This window comes from Chelonoidis abingdonii, chromosome 2, assembly GCF_003597395.2.
Source record: "Chelonoidis abingdonii isolate Lonesome George chromosome 2, CheloAbing_2.0, whole genome shotgun sequence".
In the NCBI taxonomy this organism is placed as follows: Eukaryota; Metazoa; Chordata; order Testudines; family Testudinidae; genus Chelonoidis; species Chelonoidis abingdonii.
The window spans coordinates 3,869,881-3,885,436 of NC_133770.1; the positions used below are offsets into that span (position 1 = coordinate 3,869,881).

The 15,556-nt window shown below is 47.9% G+C and overlaps 1 protein-coding gene across 2 annotated transcripts; it reads left to right on the top strand.

The window, feature by feature from the left end:
• The first annotated feature begins 658 nt into the window (after positions 1-658).
• On the top strand, positions 659-13,237 carry LOC116828405 (E3 ubiquitin-protein ligase TRIM39-like). 2 transcript variants are annotated; one of them, XM_032786603.2, is made up of 7 exons: positions 659-1,797; positions 3,772-3,858; positions 5,339-5,542; positions 6,680-6,702; positions 7,803-7,918; positions 8,955-8,987; positions 11,510-13,237. In XM_032786603.2, exons 1-7 carry the CDS (start codon positions 1,378-1,380, stop codon positions 12,019-12,021), a joined length of 1,395 nt encoding a protein of 464 aa, XP_032642494.1. In that variant the 5' UTR covers positions 659-1,377; the 3' UTR covers positions 12,022-13,237. The 2 variants fall into 2 exon arrangements, with proteins under 2 accessions (XP_032642494.1, XP_032642492.1); XM_032786601.2 differs by having other exon boundaries at positions 660-1,797; positions 5,312-5,542.
• The last annotated feature ends 2,319 nt before the right edge of the window (positions 13,238-15,556 follow it).

Here is a 15,556-nt window from a genome sequence, read left to right on the forward strand (position 1 = left end):
CAGCTTCCTTTATCAATTTTCTACAAATCCTGATTTCTAATATCTATTGATTGCTATCTATTTCCCCTTTTCCCATATGTTATATATTGGTTTTTATTTCTAATTGCTGCCTTCACTTCATCACTGAACCAGATGCAATTTGCTGCCTCAGCAGAGATCTTGTTTAAGACTGCTTTGCTCTTATCTAGCACCTGCCTTCTCAGGATCTCAAGCTCCTTTGCAAACACTGATGTGTTACACCCCTCAAACCTCTCTGAGGTTAGCTAGTATTTTCCTCATTTTTTTACAAAAAGGGGAAACTGAGGCAAAAAGCAGTGAGGTGACTTTCCCAAGACAGAGAGTGAGGTCAGAGGCTGGTGTAAAGCATAGGAGAAACATTTTCAAAAACTCTGAAGTGACTTACATAAATAAATCCCATTATATTTTTGAAAATGGGACCTAGGATACATCTAAAAGAACCCATGGGAGCCCATCTTAGAGCCCATGTCAACTGGCTCAGGCTCATGGGGCTCACATTATGAGGCTCAAAATAACAGTCTAGATGTTCCCGCTCGGGCTGAGCCCCAGGCTTTGAGGAGGACAGTTTCAGAGCCCAGGCTCCAGCCGGAGCAGGGATGTCTACACCCAGGTTCTGGGACTCACTGCCATGGGAGGGGTTTTTGCAGTGGAGATGTACCCTTAGGCACCTAAGTCACTTAGGCACTTTTGAAAATGTTACCATAGACCTGCTGATTTTGCGTCCTTAATCCCAAGAGACTCCTTCATCTAAACTGACAGGTCTGCAACACTCCTGTTTTCTGCACAAGAACATTTCTCTTGCTCCTGGGGAAGGGTGTAGGTATGTGTGTCTTTCCTCCAGGCACCAGTATTGACCCTCCAGGACAAGGATGCTCAGACCAAGGCTCGAGAGCTGCAAGCGGATCTTGAATGTGTCCCCTGTGACTCTTTGCAGCACATGATATGAAAACACTGTGATTTAATTATTAACCAATCAGGATGCTTTTACTATTTCATTAACCAATTTTGCTATTAACTTGCACTAAGTTATTAACATATTTGCTGTCAGAATTATATATATATAAACTAAATATTTCCCCTGCCAGACTGTTTAAATATGAATATGGACCACTATAATGAATGAAACAGTGAAATCACGCTCCTGTGACTCTTTTGGGCACTGTTGATCACTAATTTGGCTCCTGAACTACTGACACCTGAGTATCACTGCTCTAGGGTGTGACTTAGGAGTTTTCAAGGCAAAGGACTTTCAGGCACAAAGCCAGGGGAGGAGGGAGTCCACACCCTCTCCTGTCAAATCCACTGCTGAGCAGATGAAAGTGAAACTCATTTAGCGTCTGTTTCCTGGAGAAAAGACTCATGGCTCAGGCTGCTGCGAATCTGACTGAAGATCTCCAGAATGAAGCCACTTGTCCCATCTGCCTGGACTCTTTTAAAGATCCAGTGATCACAGAGTGCAGCCACAATTTCTGTGGGGCATGTATCCGCGAGTACTGCAAGGAATCATCACGAAACCTCTCCTGTCCTCAGTGCAGAAAGACAATCCAGCCAAGAAACTTCAGGCCCAACAGGCAGCTGGCAAACATGGTGGAAATAGCTGTGCGGCTCGGTGTCGAAGCAGCAAAGAAAGCGCGAGAGATTGTGTGCAAGCAGCACAAGGAACCTTTGAAGCTCTTCTGCGAACAAGACCAGAGCCCAATCTGCCTGGTGTGCAGGGAGTCCCGGGGGCACAGGGACCACACTGTGGTGCCCATAGAGGAGGCAGCGCAGGCCTATAAGGTAGGAAACCTGGCACTGTGAAATGTCTCTGAAGAGAAGCTGGCCCGGGCTCAGCCCAAGTCAGTGGAAGTTTTGGCATTTAATTTGTGGGGGAGGAGGAAGAAGCTGATTCCAGTAAGCGAGCCAGGTCAGGGGAAGGTCAGACTCTCTGCCCCACACCCCACCCTGCCCTGGGAACTCACTGCCCATTGTGCCCTATAACTCCCAGCTCCCCCCTCCCCCCTCCCCCCTCCCCCTCCCCCCCCTGGACTCCTGCCCATTCGTTGAACACCCCAGCGTCCCCACTCCCCCCCCCGGAACTCACTGCCATCGTGAACCCCCAGCTCCCCACCCCCCCAACTTCACTGCCCATCGTGCCTATAACCCCCGCTCCCACTCCCCCCGGAAGTCACCTGCCCATCGTTGAACCCCGACTTCCCACTCCCCGGAACTCACTGCCTCATCGTGAACCCCTAGCTCCCCACTCCCCCCTGAACTCATGCCCATTCGTTGCCCTTTTACCCCCAGCTTCACATTCCTCCCGCCCAAACTCACTGCCACTTCGTGACCCATGCTCCCACTCCTCCCCCAGACTCACTGCCCATCCTGCCTATATAACCCAGCCTCCCCACTCCCCCCCAGAACTCACTGCCCATCGTGAACCCCTAGTTCTCCACTCCCTCCCAGAACTCAATGCCCATCGTGAACCCCTAGCTCCCCACTCCCTCCCCAAACTCACTGCCCATCGTGAACCCCCAACTCCCCACTTCCCCGCCCTGGGAACTCACTGCCCATTGTGCCCTATACCCCCCTAGCTCTCCCTCCCCTGGAACTCACTGCCCATCATGCCCTATGCCCCCCAGCTGCCCTCTCCTCCCCCAAAAAAGGGACACTGCCTGTCCTGCTGAGAAGCCAGAGGAGAGGTCAGTACAGAAATGGATGCTGTATAAGCAAACAGATTTGGATCTGGCTCACTGATCCTGCTGCTTATGTTCTAACCCCGTCTTGCTCAGGTTCTGGCTTGAGTCTTCTACTCATTGAGGCTCTTCTTGGACTGGTTTGTAAACTGTGAATGCTGGTAGTTCTTATGGAAAAGTGCTATCGACAACTGTGTGTCATGTAGGGAAATTCACAAACAAAACCTTTCTTAGGGTTTGTAAGGGTGACAGTATATTTCAGTGGAATTTACCTACCGCTCAGAAAATGCATAGAAGAGCTAGGTATTGTTGTTCAGTCACTGTGATTTTATTTTGTATGCTCTCAATAGGGTTCTTCTCCCTCAAAAACTCAGCAGTAACTAGTTGAAGCATGAAGACGCTTCATTCATGCCAGATATTCCTCCTTCACTTGCAGTCACCCCATGCAAGTTACACTGTAGCTAATCTTCGAACATTTGCAACAAAAGGGATAACAATATATAACATTGTAAGTGTTTATCTGGAGAATTCAAAGTTTAAAACTGCATATTACGTTGGTTTTAAACTTCTCCTACTGACTCTTGCAAGTCTCCACCAGACTAAAAGTATGACTGAGAGTACAATGAATTTGACATGCCGATAACTCTATGGGTCCATTTTATTAATGTAAAAACAAGTGTTTACATCTTTTCAAACCCCTCCTTGCTCACTCAGCCCCCAGATAGCAGCAGGCACTTCTCGGTAAGATCCACAAAACATCTTTGGGGTTTCCATGTAAAACATTTTAGAAATATTATTGGCCAAAAAGTTAGGATTTTTTTTTCGACAAGTGAACTGAAGTTTCAGACACAATAACTTTAAAACTCTTTGCCTGAGTTGTTTGGCTCCTTTTGGGGGACATTAGATGAGGGCTTGAAAACTGGATTTGTAATGGTGAGCTGGCCTTAATTATAGAGCTGCTACTGTTGCTTCATAAGGGAGCTTTGCACATGTGTAGAGCTGATGTAACCACCCATAATACTGCTGCATACTGTGTAAAATAAAACATGGACATCATTGAATCCATATTTCTTTCTAGGAAAAGCTTCAGAGCAATTTGTGTTTCTTACAAAAAGAGAGAGAAGAATTTGAACCATATGGAGAAGAGAAAAGCGACGAGCTGCTGGTATCTACCTATCTACCTACCTGTTCATATGGGCCTCATCGCAGCAGTGCTAGGGCACCCACTGGCTGTTCACATGACAAGTGGGTTCGCACCAGGCCATTGACAACACTGCCACTACCCTGCAGTTTCAAACAGTTCACTAGGGAACTATCGGGCAGGGCCACAGGGCTAGTTACCGCACACAGGCTGGTAGATTTATGCCTGAGCTTGCCGTGCACTAACCCGCCATATAGACACGGCCTTAGTAACATGGCAGTAATATGGGCCTGTTTTGCACTTGGCTGTTGCATGAGCAGACATTGTGGACTACACCCCCTCATGAGTAACATGCTGCTCTATCTGGGGTCCATAGAGCTGGCAGAGTTATTCATTGCAAACAGTGTTGGTTATAGCTGTATTCTGGTTCTGGTTAGCAGATCACTTCCTAACTGATCTTGATCTTCTACTAATGTATCTGTTATTCCCTCCCTCCTCTCCCACTGTCTCCATATCCCTTTTAACCTCCACTTTCTACCGCTACTGCTAGCTCTCTTTTACCCTCACTGCCCTCCTTCCCCCCTTCTCCCCACAAATCTACATCTCCTTTCCACTGCTTCTGCCTCGCCTCTGGTGATATCTGCCCTAACCCAGGTCCTCCCTCCATCCCCACACTCCCCGCCTCCCACCCCCATCCCATCACCACCTCTGTCCCTCTGGATCTTCTCTTTCAATCTCAGCCCCTGTTCACAACCTCCCTCTTTTCCTTCTCTGGCTCTCTCTGGAAGGCTCACTCCATCTCCAAAAAAGTTGTTTTGCCATGACCTCTTCATCTCCTGGCACCCACATAAAATCAGATGTCCCTTCTGACACGGCTTCAATAGACACTTTCCCCCATGGTGGCCTCCTCTACTGTCACCCACTGCCCCCCCCCATACCTCCCTGGTCACCTTCTTTGACTTTGAGTCCTGGGTCTTCCTCTCTTCACAATCCCCACCCTCACCCTTGAGGACTTCAGCTTCCATACTGATGTCCAGCCCAATCTCTTAGCCTCCCCCTCCTCTTCTCCTTTGACCTTCAGCCCTGTTTTGGATCTCCTTTTTGACAAAAAGGCCAAGCGCTTGACCTTGTCTTCTCTAAACACTGCTTCCTCCCTAACCTCTCAGCTCCATTTCTTCTGTCCTATCACCACTTTCATCTCCTTCAACAACATGCACCAGGTCCTCTTGTCATCTCCAGTGGCTTCTCTACCACTCTTCCTGCTGTCTTCTCCACTGGCTCAGTTATAATTTACTCCACTTCTCAATCTCCTATCCCCTAGACTCTTGTCCTTCTTTCTCACTGTAAGGTTTATTCTTCCAACCCCCAACTCTGTCTCACCTACCACATCCACACACACAAGGATTTATGGGGAGTGAAAAGACTTCACCTGTAATAACCAACATGCCTCTCCCCTCTTTATATCTGTTCCCTGCAGAGACAGACAGAATTGGAAAGACAGAAGATTTTGTCGGAATTTGAGCAATTGCATGAGTTTTTGAGTGAACAACAGTCCCTTCTTCTGGCGCAGCTGGAAATGCTAGATGAGGAGATTTTAAAGAGGCAGCATGAATATGTCACCAAAGTGTCAGAGAAAAAGTTACTACTCAACGAACTGATCAGCGAGATACAAAGGAAATGTTCGCAGCCAGCGACAGAATTCCTTAAGGTGAGGCTGCACTGTACATACCCTGTGCAAAGAGGAAAGACTCTTGAGATATGGAAGCCCAGCTATGGGATACTAGAGTCCAGGACTCAGAGCTCATGGTATAACTGAAATACTGACTGTAAAACTGAAACACTGAACTATACGGTGTCAGTGCATCTCTGGATTATATGTAAACAAAGGCAGCGTTTCTTCCTCTGAATGATCTTGAATAGAAAGAGAGGAAAAATTTACCCATGAGGAGAAACTCCAAACACTTTCTGAAGCTCCAGAAACTATGTGGTGTCCAAAAGGTTAATGTTTAACTATTTAATTCCCACCTGGGCTGTCACCTGGGAACTGGCTCATTTCCTGGGTTCAGAGAAAGCCAGTAGGTCGCTATGTAGGCAGGCATGAAGGGAAGATTTCTGGCTGCTGGGAGATGGGTCAGGTCAGGACTTGTAGGAGGAACCAATCCCCCCATTTGAGGAAGTCCCTTGGCCTTCACTTCCAACCAGAGCAGGGACACATTGCACTTTGGTATCTGAGGCTGACTGTGGAGAAGAATTGGGAAGGAGCCCAGAGGGGCTGCATGCAGGGAGGTGGCATCAATGATGTCATAACTGAAAGAGAGGGTGAGCGCAAGACTTCTGTGCTTCTTGATGTATGAGGTGGGAGAAGAGGTGGGTGGTCCTATATCACTTGCCGCAAGAGGCTGGAATGGTTGGAGGAGTCTTATCTTGATGAGGTGGGAAGAGGCAGGGAAAGAGGTGTTATAGGGATGAGAAGATGAGGGAGCCATCCTTGGGAATCAAATGAAGCCTCCTTTTTACTTCTGGCTTTGGTGCTGATCCTGCAGTGAAACTCATGCAGGCAGACCCCTTCGCCTTCAAAGAGTCCCACCGATGGGCAGGTATCTGCCCACATGGAGTCAATTGAAGGATGGGGGCCTAAGTTACCAGAAATTTAATGTTCCCCATTGTGGAGACCTGCAGATGAGACTCAAACTGCAAACACAGATTCATCCCCCCAAGCAGAAAACATGCTGGGCTGGATTCATCAGCATAGCCCCATTGACTTGCCCTGGTATAGCGAGGAGATGCATTCAACCCTCCTTTCTTACGGCACATGACCTGAGTATCTGTTTTCTTTCCCTTCTAGGACGTTGGCAGCACCTTGAGCAGGTAGCTTCTGGGCTCATTCTCATTCTCCCTCCCACCGTAGTATCCTCAAAAGTCTTGGAAACAGTCCTGAAGACCCAGCTTCCCAACATGCAGCAGCTGTGGGATGTTTTTTATTTAATATATCTGTCACTGGTACAAAGGGGCTGAGTTTTGGTTGCCAGGGGAATGGTACTTTGATAAAATCTCAACTTTTTTTGTTGTTTCATTTTACATTTTTAAAATAATACTAAATGGCTCCTCTGCATTTGTTGAGACAGAGCAGTGTCAGGCAAGTCCCCTATAGCCAGCTGAAGTCAGTGAAAGTTGTGGCTGCTCATCAGCTCTGAAAAATCAGGCTTTCAGCCTCTAAGTACCTTTCTTTCCTTGTGTAAAATGAGGTGTTAACTCCACTGTGGACAGGCCACTAAATCAGGCATTGGGAGAGCCGAGTTCTAGTCCTAGCTCTGCCACTGACCTGCTGGGTGACCTGGGGCAGTCACTTCCCCTCCCTGTGCTTTTGTCTAGTTAAGACTATAAACGCTTCAGGAAAGGGATTCTCTCTTTCTGTGAGTTTGTGCTGCTTCCAGCCCAAAGAGGCCCTGATTTTATCTGGACACCTCTGTAATCTGACTAACAATGATAGTTCAAAGGGGGGCAGTAAGGTTCTCATTTGTACTTGCTAACCAGTATAATTGCTGCCCTTCCTATTTCTATAATTGCCATGTGGATTAGAAGCCTTGTCGCTGTTAGAGTGTTGATGGGCTCAGAAGGTTGAGGTCTTTATGCTTTCTGGGCAGGTGGAGAGTTCGGGATTAGACTGCTGGGCGAATGCTCTCAGGGTGTGTCTACACGACAAGCGCTGCTGCAGCACCGCTGGAGCATAGACACTGACTAAAGCAACACAAGAGGGTTTCCATCGCTGTAGTAAATTCAGCCCTCATGAGGTGGTAGCGAGGTTGATGGAAGAATTCTTCCATCGATCTCATGCATCCACAGTGGGGGTTAGGTCAACCTAATTGCATTGCACAGAGCGTGAAACTTTTCACAGCCCTGAGTGATGAAGGTAGATTGACCTAAGTTTTAGGTGTAGACCAGACCTCAGGATATGTGTGTTTTCCTAGGTGCGAGTGTGTGAAGGTCCCAACTCCAGACCCCGTTTCTCCTGTGCTGAAGAAGAGAGTCAGCGACTTCTCTGAAAATAATAACCTTGTAACAGGGGTGCTGGCCATGTTCAAAGGTAAAACAGAGTGACCTTGTGGGTGATGTCTCCAGTCCTGTCTCCCCAGGGACCCATTGTGTCTCTCTTCTACTCCATTCTCTGGTTCACGGTGCCCCATATGCTGTTGCTCCTTTGCCTCTGTCCCCCTCCCCCATCTCACTCTTTCTCATCTGTTTTTTGTCATTATGGATCCCAATTACATCTCTCACTGGACCTTAACTTTCTTCCTCACCACTCCTGAACCATCTTCAGCTACAAAATCTCTGCCAACTGATTCCTTGTACAGAAGTGTGTCTGCCATTGGTTCTACTCTGTCAAGTCTTGTTGGCACCTATGAGTCTCCATCCACTCTTGAGTCCTGTGAAGTCTCACTGCAGCCAGTGCAGAGGATTCTGGGAACTAAATGTGTTTGCTGTACGTGAAGAGGCAGAGAGGGGGATCCACAAGTTTGGAAGGTGATATAACAGAGCACTTGGTGGGAGCTGGGAGAAAGGAAGCCCTGGGGTGTACTTGGGGAGCAGGGAGGAGGGCTGTTCCAAATTTTGGCTTCCGACTCCTCTAACTAGAGACAATCATGCTACTACCACAGTGCTACAAAGACCAGCAGGAAAAGACACACCCACCACCTAGCCTACTAGGGATTGTCGGACCAGCCAGAGTGACCATGGGTGATGGCATCACACCAGGCACCATGTAGTGAAGTTCAAAAATCTGGCTCAATCCTGCAAATCCATGAATCTCTGGGGTGGCCGCACAGGTGGCCCCAGGTAGGGTCATGGCATGTGTCCCTTTGCATATCTGGAAAGTTAGAGAACCCAGTGTGCTGGGGTGATTTCGTCCTTCCTGGTGACATGGCTGAAAGGTGTGCAATGCCACTGTTGGATATGATGAATGGCTGATGGGAGCCCAGATCTGTGTGAGATTGTGACATTTTGCACAAATTCAAATCACTTTATACTCAGGATTTGGTGCTGATAGCACATCTGGAATAGTGCTATGAGAACTGGTGTGCATGAGATCTCATCTCTCTCCTGTCTTCTTTTTCTTCATCTAGAGAATCTGCGAGCTCAGCTGGATAAAGAAAAAGGTATGTTTCTGTCACTGCTGGGAACAAATAAGAGGCACAGGTTTTCTAAAATGAGGAGCTAGAACGGTACTTCTCCATTGCAGAGGTGGGCGTAGGCCACAAGGTCTGGATGTGGATTTAGAACACAGCGAACTGGCGAGAAGTCAGATCTGAGTTGTGATTAGGCCTGTTATAGAAATACATGCCCAGCATTGTCCTGTCACAATGGTAAAGAATCCCAGAAACTTGCTGTCTTCTAACACTGAACAGGAAACATTATTCAGAACAGTATAAGCTCTAAAGCTACACCGTCCCTCTCTGCTTCTCCCTTCTGGCTCAGATTAAGCAAGGTATTAAATATGTGTAACTTTAACAGGACAGTGTAGGTGGTTGAAGTTATGCACATGCTTAAGCACTTTGTTGAACTCGGCTCTTAAAGAAACAACTCACATATCCTCAAAGGCACTTTTGGATTGGAATCCAGATTCATAATGTAAACAAAGTTCAAGGGTGCTCTGATCCACTATTTTGGTTCAGACCATCGCTGCTCCCTCTGGATTTTCTGGGAGAAGAGGCAGTTGAAACCAAAGAGAGGTTGTCTCCACCAGCTATATGAATCCTGAAGGCATGCAGGTGCCATCCTGTGACTGTGTTAGTTGTTGCTGGAATGGTGGTTTAAATGGAGGGGCTGAGGAACCGTAAGTGTAATGATAAGTACGAAATAGGACTGAGGTGAAAGGGCTGGATTATATAAACAGAAGATGGCCAAGTGATGGCAGCCCAATGAGAAGGTGGTCAATGCTTTATAGAAATTACCTTGGAGTTAGCGGTGGCTGAGTTTTATTAAGACTGACCGTAAGCCCTGGCTCCTCTATACCTTTGGGCTTAGTGCAAGCTGCTAACCTGAGGTACAAGCTCAGTTGCCACGTCTTCACTGCTATTGTAACCCATGAGCTCAGGCAGGTTATCTAACCCAAGTTAAGAAGAGACCTCTTTTTGTAATCCTAAGAACTGTTACCTTTGCTGACTCCTTAATATTTATGCCCTGTCCACAGTAGAACTGAAACCGCTGTAGCAGCAACAGTGTTTTTTAAACATGATGTTCTACCATCTTCTCCTAAACCAGAGTAGATAAGGATCTACATCCCCTATAGAGTCTATGTAGAGGTGTATATTAGTCCAGTTAGAAATAGAAATAGGCCTGATCTGGATATGCGACACCTTTTAAATTAAAAAATATTTGGAACCAGAGGTTTGGTTAAGGCCATGGCAGCAACAGGAGACAGCCCCAGAATTTAGATCTAGGTTGGGATTCTTAACATCTCCCTCCATTACCACCCCAGAAAAGCCAGGGATGCAGGCATATCCCTGCTTATAAAAATCCCTGTTCACGCTGGTCAAGGAAATGGTGCTTCCGCTGAACTGTCACAAGCACAGCTTCCACCATTATGGCATAAAAACATGCTTCTCTCTGAAAAGCATAGCACAGAAAGTCATTGGGGAGCTCACTGCACCTGTGTCTCTCACTGCCATGTCAGCGTTGAAGCAGAAATTGAGACGAGTCTCATGTACATCCGCGCTATGCGGTAACAAGTAGAATCCAAAGTGGACTGGAAATGGTCCAACATACAATCAGCTGAAGCTAAAGCCAATTGCATTCATGGGGTTAAATCCTAGCTCTGCTGAAGTCAGTGGCAAAACTCCCATTAGTTTCAATGGGTCCAGGATTTCATCCATGTGGTTTTATTTATGGGTGGTGAATATAAGAGGCCAGGGAAGGCTAAGCCTCCCCAAACAGGATTCAGTGCACTTCCCTCTGGAGGTGCAGTGGCTGCCGTCTTAGGAGCACTGCCACTGCCGAAAGGGCGCCTGGGCCATAACACCACTCGTGCTCTGCCCCGAGGCTCCACTCCTGCTTGTCCTCTTCCCCTGTTGCCCCACCCACGCTGCTCTTCTTCCCACCCTTGCCCCACCTCTTCCTCCCGAGGTGCCACCTCTTTCCGCGAGGACCCTGCCGATTGTGCCTTTCTGCCGCCTTCCTCGAGGCTCCCTCACCGCTCCTCTGCAGGCAGGGGAGGCCCCGGGGGGGGGGGGGGGGGGCTGAAGAGGCAGGAGCAGGCAGGGATCTCGGGGGAGGGGGCCGAGTGGGAGTGGGACCTGGGGCAAAGGGAGGTGGAGTGTTGGCAGGGCCTCAGGGAGAGGAGGCTGAGCAGGGATGGGCCTTGAGGTGGAGCAGGGAGCAAGGCCATGGTCTGAGTGTCCGTGGTCCCTCTCATTTCTGGCCCTCACACCTAGCCTCCTCAAATGCATGAGTCACAGGCCGGCCATGGTTTTATTCCTGATTTAGCTCCCAGGGAAGGAGTCTTTCCTGTTCTTGGCTCAGATCATGAATATTCCTTCTGCCTTCCCCACTCCATTTAATTCTGGAGGAAGGAGATTCATTGATTTGCTCCAGAACTGACCTTGAAATGGGTTCTGCCTCTCTCTGATTGATTGCCTCTCTCTCCCTCTCTCTCTCTCTCTCTCTCTGCATCATTCTCTAGTCAACGTGACTCTGGATCCAGAAACAGCAAATCCCCACCTCATCCTGTCAGAGGATGGGAAAAGTGTGAGACTCGGAGCCGGGCGGCTGGATGTGCCTGACAATCCCAAGAGGTTCATGTCGAGCCCCTGTGTCCTGGGCTCTGAGGGATTCACAACAGGGAGACACTATTGGGAACTGGAGGTTGGAGATGGGGACGGCTGGGCTGTGGGGGCTGCCAGAGAGTCTGTGGAGAGAAACAGGCCGTCAACGCTTCAGACGGAAGGGATCTGGGCTGTACGTCTGGGCTGGGATCGTCAATACACAGCTCTCACTTTTCCCCCAACCCTTCTCTCTCTTGACGAGAAGCCCAGGAAGATCCGAGTTCACTTGGACTACGAAGAGGGGCAAGTGACCTTTTACAATGCAGAGAACATGGCCCAAATCTTCAGTTTCTCTGCCTCTTTCAATGAGAAAATCTTCCCTTACTTCTGGCTCTGGTCCCCAGAATCATGTATCCAGATGTGTCCCTGACGGAATCAAGCTTCTTATAGTGGCTCTCACAAGAGAACTCCTGCACATTTGACAGCAGCTGGAGAAAGAGAGGATTCATTAAAATAACCCTAACTAACCAAACGCTCAGAAATTATCTACTTGTATTTCTCATTGCAGTAAGTTCATCTGCACTCGTTACCCAGAGCCTTGGGCTGGATCGTCTCCTTTGCGTATTGCCATAAAACTGTGGTGTCTACTGGATGTTCTGTACTGCCCCTTTAAGTATCGATGCCAGGTTTTCACCACAAACTTCATAGCTTCACTCTGCTAGCACACTTATGTCAGTCGGGGTGTGACCCACGAAGCTGTGCTGGCAAAAGCCCTAATGTAAATGCAGCGATACTTTCAAATGTGCACTTTTACCACTATAGATAAGGCTAAGATGTTGTCACGGTTATTTTTAGTAAAAGACAGGGACAGGTCTCAGGCAATAAAGAAAAATTTACAGAAGCCCGTGACCTGCCCCTGACTTTTGTTAAAAATAACTGTGACAACATGGGACTGAGCCGGAGCCCTGCTGTGGGAGAGGAGGGATGGAGGTCCAGCACCCACCGCCACTGTGGCTGACAGCTCTGGGGTCCCCCCAGTGGCTGAGAGCTGCATGGCTCCCACCCCCGGTGGCAGCTGAGAGCTCCAGGGGCTCCCTGTAGCAGCTGAAAGTTGCAGGGGCCTGTGCTGGCTGACAGTTCCAGCCCCGCCATTCCCTGGTTGAAACAGAAAATGTCACGGATTCTGTGACTTCCATGACCTAATCTTAGCTTTAACTATAGGTTTTCTCTTGGAAGGGATACAGTCATCTATGCCAACCAAAGCACAGTTTTGCCAGTATAAGCTGTCCATACTAGGAGCGCTTTGCTGCCATAATACACCGGTATTCTTACGCCAGCAAAGCCTTCCAAGTGGGAACCTGGCCTAAGAGCTCTGCCATTTTGCAGTAACAGCAGCCATTTTGTCCCTAGAATTGCTGCAGCCTGTTACGAGAGAGACAGACAGACAAACTTAATTCCTCCTGCGAAGCGGTTGCAAATCCTGTTTCTAGGGCACTCTGTGAGAGGGGTTCTGAGCCTTTGTGTTTTACATCTATTTGAGACCTTGGGCAAGTTACCTGCAACAATGTTTTTCTTTAAAAAAGAGGTTAAGAAAATCAAAAAATGAGCAGAGTTCTAAAGGAAGTGAATAAAAATCCATTCCCTTCTGAATTAATCATCTTTCCTTTCATTTCTTTAGTATCATAAATCATGTAGTTCTCCAGTCAGCCATAGAGTCTCCCAGGGTAAAGACCTAAATTTCTGATGTAGAAGAAAACTTTGCTGGTCTACTATGTACATCATAAAGATGCACAATCAAAAGGGCACAAGCCCAGTATTTTTTCTTTGCGTGGAAGGAGTTAAAGTAAGGTATGCTAAGTCAGTGGTATTTCAATGAACAGGAAGGTGGAGTTAAAAAAAAAAAAAAGTTTAAGTAATTGTTGGTATGAACGTTCTAGTCTGGACTGTGCTCCATCCAGACTTATTCAAGCCAGTTTTAATTCTGACTTCCAAAATGGTCGTTTTGAATAGTGTGTAAGGGACGAGGGTGTAGGTGGTTTGGCCTAACAGTTGCAGCTGGGCTGGTTTCCACAAATCAAGAACAGCCATGAGGTGGTGATCAGTGAGCAGGGATCAGAGTAATCACTAGATCTGGGCTTAATAGGTAAGAGTCAGGCTGGAGTCGGAGACCAGAGATCAGAGATAGTTACTAGACTGGAATCAGAAATGTTAGGGGCAGAAAATGGAGATCAGCAAGCGAGGTCAGGTCAAGAGTCACAGCAATCCCGAAGTCTGCATGGTTGCCCAGACAACTTTCTGGGGCACTTCCCAGGGCTGAACAGTGAGCACAGGCCCATCAAAAGGCCACAGGGTGCTGTCGCTCTGGTCCTTTTGGACAGTACTTCTGCTGCACCTCATGTGCACAGTGCTTCTTGAATATAATGCCGCATGGCCTCCCAGTGGCGATGTGGGAACATCAGCTCTCCCAGGTTCTAGTCCCATGGATCCTTACATAATGATTCAGCAGGTGGTACTCCCTCCTTGGGGACAGTACTGAGCCAATGGAATGTCTGAGAGTGAGTTCAAATTCTCCTTGCAAACTGTGCATTTGGAGCTCGTCTGTCAGCCCTTTGAGATTGAAAATGTTTTGAACAAATCATGCTACTTTCATTCAGTTCCCCGTCATCTTGGTCATCAGTGACATGGGCCTGTGGCATCTGCAAAGGGGTGAGGCTGTATATCTAAAGGTCTATACTAGAAACCTACATCGGTATAACTACATCACTCCAGGGTGTGAAAAATCCTTTCTCCCTGAGCAACATAGTTACATCAGCCTAACCTGCAGTGTACACAGCGCTACACCAGAGAATTCTCCTGTCGATATAGCTACCGCCTCTCGGGGAGGTGGATTAACTATCCCGTCTGGAGAAGCTTTTCTGTATTTAATTTTACAGATATGCCAAACCCATGGAAAAAAACACAGAAATTGGGCTTCTTTTTGGCTTAATTGGCTTTTGAGTTTCTTGTTGGCTAGTTTTTGGCTTGTTGCTTGTTGTAGCTTGTTGTTTCTTTTTCTTTTTTTTTAATTGGCTCCTGGCAAGCAGGGGCAAGCGGGGAGAGAGTCAGGGGTGCACAGTGGGCCCACCACGGTCCCAGGCTGCACGCTGGGGAGATCTAGTCACATACAGTGTTGGGGTTTTTAGGGATTGGCTTGTGTTGGTCTTGTTTTTAAATGGGATTAGCTTGATTTTTGGCTTATTGTGAAAGACTGGGTGCTTATTTACTGCATGAAAATTGGCAACTGGTTTTATTTTGTGTATTTTGTTTGAAAGTACCATCTAGTGGCTGATGTGGGTAATTGTAGCTCTTAGATCACAAAGAAGTCATTGAGGATGCTCAGCACCTTGCAGGCTCAGGCTTTATGTTCTAGAGCAGTGGTCCCCAACCTTTTTGGCTGGTGGGCGCCAGACGAAGGACCACTGCTGGCAGTGGAACACAAGTGACGTCATTGAGGTGTCGCTCCTGAGTTTCGGCGGGGACGCCTCTCGATAACGCCGCTTGCCTTCAACAAGCGACATCATCGAGAGGTGTCCCCGCTGAATTATAGGAGCGACACCTCTCAATGACATAACTTGTCGGCGACAAGCGTCCTCTTCAAGAGGCATCCCCGCCGAAATGCCACTGAAATTCAGCGGCATTTCGGCAGCATTCGGCGGCATTTCGGTGGGTGCTCTCCCAGGGGCCAGGACGCGGGCACATTAAGATGCCCCCGCAGGCGCCATGGTACCCGCAGGCACTGCGTTGGGAACCACTGCTCTAGAGAACAGTGGCTCTCAACCTTACCAGACTACTGACCCCTTTCAGGAGTTTGATGTGTCTTGCCTACCCTCAAGTTTTACCTCACTTAAAAACTACTTGCTCACAAAATAAGACATAAAAATACAAAATTGTCATAGGACATTACTGAAAAATTGCTGACATTCTCA

What these genes read in the sequence shown, in the direction of transcription:
- LOC116828405 (XM_032786601.2), top strand. Translation starts at nt 1,378, where the DNA reads ATGGCTCAGGCTGCTGCGAATCTGACTGAAGATCTCCAGAATGAAGCC. An exon ending in AGGCAGCGCAGGCCTATAAG is followed by an intron (nt 1,798 to 3,771) that starts GTAGGAAACCTG and finishes ATTTCTTTCTAG; the next exon opens with GAAAAGCTTCAGAGCAATTT. An exon ending in AGAAAAGCGACGAGCTGCTG is followed by an intron (nt 3,859 to 5,311) that starts GTATCTACCTAT and finishes TGTTCCCTGCAG; the next exon opens with AGACAGACAGAATTGGAAAG.